This window comes from Barbus barbus (genome assembly GCF_936440315.1).
Source record: "Barbus barbus genome assembly, chromosome: 37".
NCBI lineage: Eukaryota > Metazoa > Chordata > Actinopteri > Cypriniformes > Cyprinidae > Barbus > Barbus barbus.
In genome coordinates this window covers 24,246,216-24,259,399 of record NC_136715.1, presented here as the reverse complement: position 1 = coordinate 24,259,399, position 13,184 = coordinate 24,246,216, and the positions used below count along the sequence as shown (strand labels likewise).

At 38.2% G+C, this 13,184-nt stretch overlaps 1 protein-coding gene across 1 annotated transcript; it reads right to left on the bottom strand.

The window, feature by feature from the left end:
• Positions 1-760: 760 nt before the first annotated feature.
• On the bottom strand, positions 761-12,329 carry LOC306857111 (calcium-binding and coiled-coil domain-containing protein 1-like). The gene is made up of 14 exons (XM_079396813.1): positions 12,233-12,329; positions 11,204-11,368; positions 10,995-11,097; positions 7,658-7,860; positions 7,015-7,227; positions 6,766-6,914; positions 6,556-6,625; positions 6,132-6,386; positions 5,875-6,000; positions 4,192-4,254; positions 4,016-4,103; positions 3,766-3,911; positions 3,352-3,437; positions 761-3,173 (listed from the first exon to the last, which is right to left on the bottom strand). Exons 2-14 carry the CDS (start codon positions 11,333-11,335, stop codon positions 3,146-3,148), a joined length of 1,662 nt encoding a protein of 553 aa, XP_079252939.1. The 5' UTR covers positions 11,336-11,368; positions 12,233-12,329; the 3' UTR covers positions 761-3,145.
• Positions 12,330-13,184: the final 855 nt, after the last annotated feature.

Sequence of the window (13,184 nt, the reverse complement as noted above, 5' to 3'; positions counted from 1 at the left end):
TTCACCCAAAAATGATAATTTGCTGAAAATGTCCTCACCCTCAGGCCATCCAAGATGTAGATGATTCTGTTTCTTCATCTGAACAGATTTAGAGAAATGTAGCATTACATCACCAGTGGATTTCACTGGAGGAAGCTTCATTATGGATTATGGACTCTCCATAATTTGTCTGGACTCTCATTCTGAAGGCACCCATTCCCTGCAGAGGATCCATTGGTGAGCAAGATATGTAATGCTACATTTCTCCAGATCTGTTCAGACGAAGAAAAAAACAAAACAAAAAACAAATTGGATGGCCGGAGGGTAAGTATATATTCAGCAAATGTTGATTTTGGGGTTTTCCTTCTTATTTTAATGCTGGAATGTTTAACCAGCAGATCCCTGACAACTAAATTATGGTAAAATAATAAGGCTGGCATAAACATGCTCATCTGAGAAAGGGCCGATGCTTGAGGTGCGAGACAGGTGTAATCAATTGAGGGTCTACACACACCTTCTGTCATTTTAATGAACAAAATCAAAGGAGCAGAGGGTTTCTGGTTTCTATTGATTGGTTAAAGGTTTAAGGCAGTAAAGCAAGGTGAGCACCACAACTGATTTCATAATGAGAGGGAAAGGAGAGAAAGCAAGTAGAGGAGAAAGAGGAGAGGTAAGGGGATGTGATGTTGGTGTGGTTATAGCGGCTAAGATGACAGATAACAAAAGAAAAAGAAAAACACAAAAATAAAAAGAGATAAAGATAGGAATCCAACAACTGTCCAATGCATATAACTTATGTACTGTTTATTATCATAAGCTGATGAAAATAAATATAAACATGCAGGGTGTTTATAACAGACTATTGCAGACAACACATATGCCAAATCACTTTAATGTCCAGTACAAGACAGCATTATAATTAAAGTAAATAGATACACAACATGTGCATATAAATTGGAATTGACCAAAACACCTCTTAACAGCATACAACAGAATTTAGTCCATTGCTCCACAAACGTTTCCTTTTAAATTTACGAATTCACAAATTTTATATTACTTTTTTTATTATTTTGATTTTTAACTGTTTTAAGAATTTAATGTCAAACTGTCTAGCCTTGAGGACCACATATATAGTTTAGATCAAGGATGGATAGCATAACAGCATCACAAACAGAGTGATAAAATTGCGATAGGCATTTACTTGTGAAATACAAAAACAACAATAATTAAAGCAACTAAAAGAGAAACTTAGCACCTGAATGCACTTACATCATTGTCAAGTGATATAGAACAGGTAACCATAACCAGCACACCTATCTAAACAACAACAAAAAAACTCTTTAACGTTATTTCATTTCATAATGAAATGAGCTCATTGGTTAAAATTGCTTATTTATGCTACATCTAAAATATGACAATCCACGGTAAGACGTCCTTGTTACACGTTACATCAGGGATGGGCAACTTTGATAGTGACGAGGGCCAGAATTTTTTCTAATTTCTACCAAGGGGCCAGATTACTAATCCACGTCTACACAACTTTTACATTGTCTTACTCAGTCTCCTTTTTATTGAAGGAAATCAAACTTTGTTGTCAGTTGACAGCAATATTACCCCAACAAGCCAAAGTAAACATCTTAATTGTATTGTCTGTAAATTTGCAACAAACAAATGTACAGAAGTCTTACTTTTTATTAGTAGCCTACAGAATATTCTCAAAACAACCTAAGAGGATAGTTAAAAAGGGCTAATTTTAAAAAATTAAGACCTAAACTTAACATTTAAACCATTTTTAAGAAAAGGACTCAAGTATGAATTATCATATTAATTTAAACAACTGTTATCAATCAATTATTATATTAAATTACATATATCTTAGTCTCTTAATTGTTTATATTTTTATAATGCATTAGCTTCTTGTCGATCCACTGGTTCACATTTAAAAATATGTAGCAAAAATAGCAGATGGGCTTATTGAAAATGCATATTCGTTCTCTGCCAGCAGGTGTCACTTTCAGAACAGCAGAATATAGCGGTTTCCCCGATAACAGCAGTACACAGAGCAGCAGAGCCTGACTTTGAAACCTGCAGCGCTCATATTTATCCTTTTGAAGTTCAATCAACATATTAATCTACATAGCAATTCTTGTCTTTCCGTCCCCAAATTTAAGACCTCTTAAAATGAAGATTTTTCGTACCATTTAAGAGTTTTCATGGCCTTAAATTTAAACAATTAAACCCACGGAAACCCTTAACAGGAACCCCCTAAGAACCCACAGTTCAGTGCAAACACTTCTGTCATGCATTTAGCAAAAATATTTTGTTTACTATGCATTTTACCTTTGAGATTTGATGCAAGTGATGGCGATTTAAATAACAATACAGATGTCCAAACAATCCAAATATATGGGTATGCCCTTGAACTTGGTAAAAAGATAATCTGTTTACGATCTTGACTGGAAAATACTGTTTTCATGGCCAGTTTTTATTTGCTAATGTTAGTAATGCTAATGTATTTGCTCCTACTGTGCTGTTGGTGAGCTCTCCTGTTTGGAGACAGTATTAACATCGTAAACTGAAAGCAATCTTTACGTGATTTACTTTTCAAATGTTTTCAATTTGATCATCCGAGTCTAATATAACCCAGCGGGCCGTACTAAAAGACACTGCGGGCCGCCAGTTGCCCATTCCTGGATTACATGTACTTAATATTACAATAACAATAAATGATGCATAATTACATGCAAGTAACCCTAAGCCAAACCCAATACTAACCCTGACCATACAGTACATGTAGTTAATTAATATTACTCAGTACGTACTTCAATGTAGTATATATTACCCTGTAACAAGGACACCTTAAAATAAAGTGTAACCCAATCAACTGCCTTTATTTATTTGTGTATGTATGTATACTATAAATGGAATAAAACATACCTAAAATTCCAGTATATCACATTACTCTTAAAGGAAATTCATACTGGCACAAACAAACACATTCACACTACTGGAACACCCTACACTTTTAGTATATATTAGATTACACACTGGCTATAAAATAAGCCAGCTTGGAAAACGGTTTTGATATTTCACACTGATCAGGAGCACATGACCATGCTCTGATGTAAACAAGCTGCACACAGTTCATTTCTACTCCACATCTGGTTCACCACACGGGGGCGTCAGCAAGACCACTGTTGGGGAGACAGAGAGTGCTGTTATCTCAGATTTGGGTGAAGCTGTGTGAAACACACTGCAAGCTGTAACATTTCCAAACGCTTTTATTATGTTTCTGTGTTCCTGAAATAAACAGACGTTAGCAGGCTTGATTTATTTCACAGGTAAGCTCCTGAATCTGTGCATCATAATCACCTGAATACACTGTTGTTGTTTTCAGAAAGCAGTAAAGGTTTGTCAGCAATGATGCTGGAATAAGACTCCACTTCTAGGTCCTCTTGCTTTTTGTAAGGGGTTGGGTACAAAGAAAGTTACATACAACATTTTATTTTAATGTGCATACTGTAGTAACGGAACATGTCATTTCCCTCAAAAAAGTATTAATATTGATTAATTATGTTTGTCGATTACTATAAAATCATTGCGAAACAAAGAAGTGCCACACTGACAATAGCAGATAGCTGAAACATTTGTCTTTTATCCCCTGCTTTAAGTCAAACTAAATATTTTAGAGTGCAGACCAACCTCGGCAATGCTTGAATAAATATAGGTCTTGGCACCCAACCAGCTGGGAGAGCGCAGTGAACTGCATTGATATTTATTACTTACCATCATATCGATCTCATTATCCTTTTGGCTCTGCTTTGCTGACCCATGAAAGCTGGATAGTTCACGATCTGCCACACATAAAGACTGCTCAGATAACGACTCTTGCAGTGGCTTTTCTTCAACTGATGGAGGGCTATCAATGCTAGCTGCAAGAAATAAGATGAAGATTTACTACAATATCGCTAGCACTACATTTACAAAATGTATATGTATGCCTACACAATGTTTAAGGAGAAACGACATGACTGACATGTTGGAGTAGCTGCAGCCTCAGCCCACTTAGCATCTGTCTCTTTGTCTAGTCTCAGCTCCAACACATGGATATGATCTAAGAGCTCCTGATTGTGAATAAAACACTACCAGTCAGCATGGCATCAGATAAGATAGCACCAGTCAGAAATATGCATACAGTAAGAAAGGTTTCACCTGTTTCTCCAGCTGATGCTGCTCTTGTTCCTTCTGCAGGGCTCTCAGACTGGCTCTCAGTTCCTGTATGTCACACACATGATGCGGTAATATCCAAAGACTAAGTGAAAACTTCATACATCACATTTTATGCTGTCTGCGGTGGGACTAAATTTCAGTGTATGAAAAAATATAAGTGTCATTATCAAGAAATGCTTAGGGTCTAGGGTGCTATATGTGTCTCCATAAATAAAGACATATAAGTTTATAAATATTTCCAATATCTAAACATTATTTGCTTTAATGTTATTTAGATTCTAAGGGGTCATGACATGCCTTTTTAATATGTTCCTTGAGGTTCACATATAATGTTAGTAAAGTTTTTTTTTAACAGTCAAAACATATTTTCCACCATATTCTGACTCTCTTAGATTAATGATCATAATGTTTTGATGGTATGTTTTTGTCAGCCAACACTCACCCAGCAACCAGTGGGAGAAGACTTAGCAGGCTTACAACCACACAGGTCAGAGTTTTATCAACAACACCTACATTATGGACGATGAACTCTTGACATTCCCTTTAATTCCTGGAACTGAGCTTCTGAAGACAACATCAATCACCCTGGATGTCTCTAACTACTGACATGGTCCCAAGTCCCAGCAAGGTAACAACTTTCCATTCCTTTGTTTTAACAACATCCCAACTTAAAATTGCTATAGAAATCGCCTTTTGTCTTAATACCAAATGGATCCTACTATTTTTGCATTGACTACAGTAGAGTCAATTCTAAAACCATTCTTAATGCCTATCCAATACCCATTATCCAATATTACTCAACATGGGTCAAGATGGTACCAAAGATTATTTCTCAAGGACCATGATGGGAAGATTCAGCTGAAAGTATTATGGACATTTCTTCCAAACCTTCTGCATTTCTTCCACACCAGCCCACTTCTACTGTACATCTATGGATGTAGAAGACCTCAGCTACTACACCAAATACCCAAACATAGAAGATTGTGAAGATTCATTATGAAGAAGTGTTGTGAGTTTCCAAGTAACGATTTCTGATCAATAAGCAAATATTTACTTTGGCTAGCTTCAAAATGACTACAAGACCTGTGGTATCAGCTAATGTTTGACAACGAACTATCATCCACAAATTAGTTCTGTCTGAACAAGTCAACAGAACATTAAAAGCCTCTTTATTCCTGGGGGTTTACCTGTAAATATGTTGCGGGCTTGGGTGCATAGATTTCCTTTCCATGCCTCGAATTGCTTTCGATGCTGATTAAAGTACAATACATTTTGAAAGCGGTTTCAACAAATGCTATTTTTTGATGTATGAAACTTGCAGTATTTTTGACCACTTATATGTCAAAAGATCAAATAAATTTTGCTCCCTCATGTCATTACCCCTTTAAGTATTTCTTATTAATCAGTTTAACCAGTGTGCCATGGCATCCACTAACATGAATGACGAGGGGGAAAAACACTTCAGTAAACATACACATGTATTTTTATATTGTTTTCAAGTTTATTTTGGTCAGCTTATTTACAAGTTTTTTAAAGCAACTCTTGCCTCATACTGGTGTTGCTCCAAGACCAGTAATCTGACCCACATATGTGCTGGGTATCCAGAAAGCTCTGACTGATGTGATAGTTTAATTATAGGCTATGCATGTGTCATGGAATATTTACCCGGTTACAGTCCTTCTCGTTCCCCAGCTCCACTTCCAGTTTTTCTCGCTCGGTTCTCTCCTCCTGGAGCCACTCTTCCTTCTTCTGAAGCTCACGGCTCAGTTTCTGAATACGATCCTTATCCAACTTTAACAAGAGCACAGAGATTGAGAATTACATACTTACTACATACTAGTGGTGTTGTGGCTGGACTGGTAAAAGTGGTAATAGTAGTGTGTGTGAGAGAGATTTCTTATTATAACTTAGCTCTATCTTACTTCTGCACTTTGTCTTAAAGTCTCCCTCTCCTGGGCCCAGGTGGCTTGCCCCTCACGCAGTGCCAGGTTGGCCTGGGACAGTTGTAAACTCATCTGCGCAGACCGAAGTCGGACCTGATGCAGCTCTGCATGGCTGTGACTCTGCAAGGAGCCTAGTTCACTGAGGTCCCTGCGGAGGACCTCAGTGCTACGCTCACTGGCCTCCAGGCGCTCTTGCAGGGTCCGCAGCTCAGCATGTGCCTGCTCATTCTCTTTCTGCAGAGAAAATATTCATTCATATGTTAACCATGTAATCCATGCAATGTTAGTTAAAATTGTAAAAACAAATTAGTTAATTATTCATAATTATTTCACGGAATGCAGAAAATATTACAATGTATATTGTAAGTGGTAATGTTGAATATAACATGTTATTTTAATTCACCTGCAAATCTTTCCTCTCCTTTTCTTCTTCTCGCCTTTGTGTGGTCATCTTTTTAACTCTTTCTTTCATTCTGCAGAGAAAAATGGCTGTTTTCTCTTTTCCTTAAACACTACTTTATTTAATCAGTTGGTTAAATTTCTGAGAAAATAAACAGTCCATAAACAAAGAATAATTGTGCTATAGTGAGGATTGGGATGGGTCCCAAATCACCTGTCAAGCTCGACCTCTATGTCCTGTTTATGTTGAGTCAGAGTGGCAACATCGTGTTGGAGTTCTTTGATTTGCTGATGATTTTCATCTCTCTCTGCTAGCAGCCCACTATGTTCAGCACCCATGTTTTCATGAGTGCTTTGCACATCCTGATAGCAAATATACCAGAGTTTAAAGTTTCATATACAGTAGGTCCTTATTTTTGTGATTAGTGGTGATCCAGAAACATGGCCAAAATTTTGATTGTACCTTTTGTTTCTGCTCGAGTTCCTCGATTTTTTCAGTGCTTTGCCTCAGGTTGCTTTTTAGCTCATCAATCTGACTCTTCATCTCATTTTTTACTCTTTCAAGCTCGTCTTTTTCAGCTTTCCATCTCTCCTTTTCTCTCTCAACGTCAGCATCAGTAGCCTCAAACCTCTTACGCACCTCATGTAACTCACACTGGCATCTTTCTAAGAGATTCTGTAAAAATATCAGAAATAGTTAAAAACACATGCAGATAATTAGTGAAATAAAACTTTGTACAGTATGACTGATACATTGCCCTAAAAAAATTTTTTGGACACTAAAGTCACACTTAAAATATCTGGATGTCGTTGCTAAATACAGTAATTTATACAGAATATATCTGTATTTTATTCTATACCCTAACTAACACAACCTTTCCCTTTAAGTTCACACAGTTGTCCTAAGAGAGTAATCACATGTGTAGTTCCACTAACAACAACATTTCATTATTTAAAGCCTACCAAACTTTGTTTTGTTATTATTTTGATTTATGTTGCAATGACATTTCTAAATACAGATAGGTGTCCAAATGTTAATTAGGGTAATTGATAAACTGTGTTATGGTCAAATTGGTTCAGGTCTCGTCTGTTGAAGAATCCCCCACCTGCAGGATCAGAGCCTTTGGCACCACCACCAGCAGGTCATCTTCCTCTTCCTCACCATTTTTCTCCTGCTCTAGTGTAACAAGTTCATCCAGGGGTCTTGGAGCACAAAAAGTAAACTGAGAACTAACTGCACATATCTCGCCACGTTCATCCACATAAGCAAACTGATATGCCTCCCCACCAGGTTTTGGTAGATAAGATGCTGAAAAATGACAGGAAGAGTAGAATAATGATCAGAAAACCTCTAAAACCAAAACACGTGACAAACAGCCTGGTACAGACTTAATGATGTCAGGCACTTGCAGTAGTGTTGCAATAGTTATAAAGTATCAGATGGCAACTGAGTGTTCTTGTTCTACCAAGAACTGCAGTTGTTATTTCACTTGCTGTGTCTGCTGATGGACATATGACAACATTATTGACCTGTACACGTAACAAACTACATATAGGCTACTGCAGTGGTTACCAAACCTGAAGGCACACCAACACTACACATTTTTAAAACTAAAACACTAAATTAAAACACAATTTCAGGGGACTGTTGCATGTTTAATTAGACTAATAATAACGGTTATTTAAAATAATGCGTTTGCTACATTAATACAATAGAATGGAGGTTACTTTAAGGGTTCGGAACAGGAAGTGACGTTGACGTTGAGTGGTTTTCACACAGTTCAGTGATGTGAAAGAGGTTGACAAGAACAATAAAAAATAAAATAAGCTAAAATATGAGTCTCCTTTACAGGCAGAACAACTGGCGACGAGGATGGCAGATGATTTTCCCGTGTTCTCATTATCTCCCCCAAGCCTCTTTTTTACAACATCCTGGCGAGCCTATGGAGCAATGAAAAAAGTCTCTTGAAATGTACCTTTTAGCAATTGGCCCCGATACTGTCCTAATGAAGTTGAAAATGGCCATACTCCTTCACTGTCTTGGTGCCGAAGGACAGCGTATTTTTTGTACTTTAAATTGACACTTTGGGGAAAAAAAGAGTCTCCTGCAGAAACGGCTGCAGCTCCGACAGCGTGCTAGTGAGTCGATTTTTCAATATGTTGTTGAATTAAGAGGGCTGGCAAAACCATGCTATTTTGGTACTTTATCAGATGAGATGATATGACTTCAGTTAATTGAGAAACCAAACAATACACACATTGGAGAGCGGCTGGAAGGTGATGATCTCACTTTAGAGAAATCCATGTGCTGACACTACAACCCCTGCTATTATCCTTTCAATCAACACCAATTCAGAAGTTTTGTATTCCCCTACTACTGGACACTGGGGCTTATGTCTCGCTATTTAATATGGCCACTTATGAACGTTTCCTGCCATGCTTGACCACCAACCACCCTCTTTGAATTTGTTTGCATATGGAAGCTGTGTAATAGAAGATATTTGTCTAATACACGCACCTGTCTAGTATGGCAACACAAGGACCTGCCCAATTTTCCATTTCACATAGCCATGGCAGCAATATCCTCGAAAAGGAATTGTTTATGAGTCCACCCAGACAGCAGAAATCTTACTGCATTTGTTACGCATGTTGGTCTATTCCATTGCTCGTGGATTCCTTTTGGACTCAGTTTGGCCTCTAAAAAAATCATGTCCACTATTCTGGCTGGTGCCCCTGGCATTGCAGTATACAGTTACAGTATTCCTTCATGATGTCATTGTCCATGCCCAGAATGCAGTGATTCACAAATAGTGCTTAAGGGCCACTTTTTGCTGCACTCAGTCAACATAATCTGACATTTAATCTAGAGAAATGCTTATTTGTGGTACCAGAGGTTGATTTCGTTGGCTATGTTTCAGCTGAAGGCCATTCACTATTGCACTTCAATATTGAGGCTTTACATCAAGTGTCAGAGCCTTCGTCTGCAGCACAGACACTATGTCATTATCCCTGTTAAACTAGGACAAGTACTGGCCATGATGCACGAGGGCCATCTTGGCACAGTTAAACTTGTATGGTGGCCAGGGTTGGACAAAGACATTGAGCAGCTTGTTCAGACCTGTAATCCATGTCTTGTAACAAGGATAACTGGCCCACTGGGGTCTTTGCCTTGGCCAACTAAACCTTGGGACCACATTCAACTTGATATCTGTGGTGAACTCCATGATGTGCCCTGTCCTTTGCATTGCCTTGTCGTAGTTTATAATCTACACTCAAATTGGTCAGAGGCTGCACTGTGGGCTCTATCACGTCCAGTTCCATCAATGATTTGCTCTTTGCATCGAATTGCTCTTTGCCAGCTGGGGCCTGCCAAGTGACTTGACAACAGACAATGGCCCTCAACTAGTGTTTGCCAGTTACATCCAAAGCAAAAGGATCAAACAAAAAGAGCTTACTATCACTCACAGTCAAATAGGGGCATAGAGAGATTTAATCAGTCACTGAAAAATGGTCTGAGAGCTTACTTGAATGAATGAATGAATAAATGTTGCATTTATATAGCGCTTTATTGTGTATTGCTATACACCCAAAGTGCTTTACAATCATGTGGTGGGGGGGGGGGTCTCTCCTCGACTCACTAGCACGCTGTCGGAGCTGCAGCAGGAGACTCTTTTTTTCCCCAAAGTGTCAATTTAAAGTGCAAAACATACGCTGTCCTTCGGCACCAAGAAAGTGAAGGAGTATGGCCATTTTACATTTTACGGATACTTGGCTCAAGACAGCTCTTTCAACAAGGCCTTGTTTCAGACTCTTCTACACTACAGAGCTGCTCAGCATGCCACAACTGTAGACTTCGCCCTCCTATTTCTCATGGTGGAAACCCAGTGGTGTAAGCCAGGATGCGTGGACAACAGCTCAAAGCACAGGGTAAATACAATGAAAAGAAAAAGTCCTGGATTCCCAGAATTATCCTGCAGAGCTGGGTTTGGGTTCAGCGGCCACACAAGAAAACAAGCTTCACACTTTCCAGCTATGTGATGGTTTCCGTTGACATGCCAGTAATTTTAGGAAAGTACTGTGCCTTTCTGGTGTGGTTCACACCCAAGTTCTTCATGCCCTCTGCCCCCAGCACAGCATCCGGTGACCCCGCAAGCAATGATTTCACCCGTAGCTCACTCGAAGGGGAGGGGAAATTCACTCACTCACTCATTTTCAGTCACTTCTTTAAATGGACTGTATTAACGGGCTAATGTAGGGCATAGTGAATGTGGGTATGGGGGCGATTTCGAACACAGCCCAAGACTTGTAATGGATGGGTTGGATAAGAGAGACATCCAAAATGTGTACTTATGTGCCTTCAGGAACAGGGTTCATAAACACTGGGTTACTGTATATAAATCAACACAAATAAAATAATGTATTATATATCAAATATAAACATACAGTAAAAGGCCACACTACAGTTTGCATCTGTTCCTGTTTGGTACCCTTCTGGTGCTAGAGCCCAGGAAAAAGTGTAGTAGTCGTTCATTGTCAGCCATCCCACCTGTGAAACAACATAACATAAAATGTATTTGCTTTGCAGGTTAATGCTTCCATATATTTAGTTTTGTACTAAATAAACTCAGTGTTTAATTCAGTAAAGGAGTTACCTTAAAAATACCTATCCAGTCATGACTGCTCCAGCTGTGATGACTGCTTATAGTGTAGCGACAGTCCACCCTTGTCTGGGAGAAATAGCTATTGGCAACATCTCGGAAAGTCACAGTTCTCTTTTCCTCCATAGCAATGGCTATAAATCAGGTCATATGACTACACTGACAAAGAAATCAGTCAAACAGTGTATAAAAAAAAGAAAACAACAACAAAAACTTTGAAAACTTGTTTTGTAGCTTTTTCAGCATTGAAGACCATAACACTGCTGTCCAGTGCTTCAAAATAACTAAAGTGACTGGAAATGTGAATCAACACAATTATGTTTGTGTAGTCAACTATATTTAGTGTATTTCCATTAAACTACAAACTACAGCAATGCTTGACACAGTACTTGAAATCTAGTACTGCTATTAGATTTCCATGTGTTGTGAAACTGCATGAGAGTGGGGTAACAGCATTCTTTCTTTGAATGTTTACTCAGAAGTAGCAGTCAAGTCAAATAGCCTGCACTCATCATCGTTTAATGATCTTCAACATTTCTTTTAATTTAATCATTTTATATGCACTTAAATATAAAATATAACCCTTGTGGCTTTTTTGTGTAAAAATCCATTGTAGTTTTCAGATATAAAATCTTGTTTAGATATATTGACACCTAAATATATCAGCGAATGTTTTACTTATGATGTTCTTTTCGGTAAGTAAAATGTCACACATTTCACACATTTACTTACATTTGGTAGACAGTTTCTCACAAATTAATTTTCAGTGGAATCAAGCCATACATTTTATCACTATATATGCTCCCTAGGTATTAAACTTATGACCTTGGGTTTAGATATTCTACCAATTCAGCTACACAAACTTTAACCATGAACAGGAGAAAATTAACATTCAAATGAAAAATAAAATAAAAATGATATATATATATATATATATGATTTCTTGTTTTTGTTTTTTTAGTCTACATTAAAAATGTCACAGGAACAACCTAGTTAAAATATCAGCATAAATTGTACTCTTACCTTAATACAAAATTAGGTTTATCGAAGAATCAGATCACCTGAGGTCTTCCATGTCCTTGTATGTGTGCCTATGATCTTGATGAGACTTAGGTTGAGTGTGTGAGCGTAATAAACCATAACAAATGCACCTGTCAATGAACCGCCCACCTCTGCTGCACTCTGGGAAATGAAGTCCAAAACATTATAAAGCAAAACTTTAATAAAGAAAATCTCTCCCATGAACTTCCAAAACACAAACAGCATTTTACATGCCCTACCAGAGACAGTAATATTCTTGACCACTGTTATACCATAGTAAAGGATGCATATCACTCTGTTCCATGGGCAGCCTTGGGACTCTCTGATCACTGTCTGGTTTATCTTATACCAACCTACAGGCAGAAACTAAAATCAGCTAAACCTGTAACAAGGACTATTTAAAGATGGATTAATGGAAAACCGGGACATATTTAACTTACAATAATGACAAACCCTGGCTCATTCCAAACCTCGACAGTTTTGCTTCAGCCAGTGATCCTGCATCAGTGTGGAGGCACCATCCTCCAGAACTGCGTCAAATAAACAACTGGTCAGCGATTTTAATTTTGGGGTTTCTTTGGGACAAACCATAGACTTGTGGATTTATTTGGATATAATATAATATAAATGGAAGTGATCATCCCTATCCCCTTGGTGTGGGTACTTTGGAGTGAACAGGGCATGTGCATGTCATTATGTAATCGTTTGGAATGCACTTGAAAAGGGGCCACTGGCTGGTATATATATTTTCACGCCCCTAAAGCGGCTCATTCAAACACGCCCCCACATGTCTATGTCACGATGTGGAAATATTTACGTAATGCGTGGTTTCAGTAACCGTAGTAGTGTAGATGCAGCCATGTCAGGGAGAAGATGTGTGTTTCTAGGCGAAAGCAAAAGGACTTTATTTGGCCTTCCGAAAGTAGATGCATTT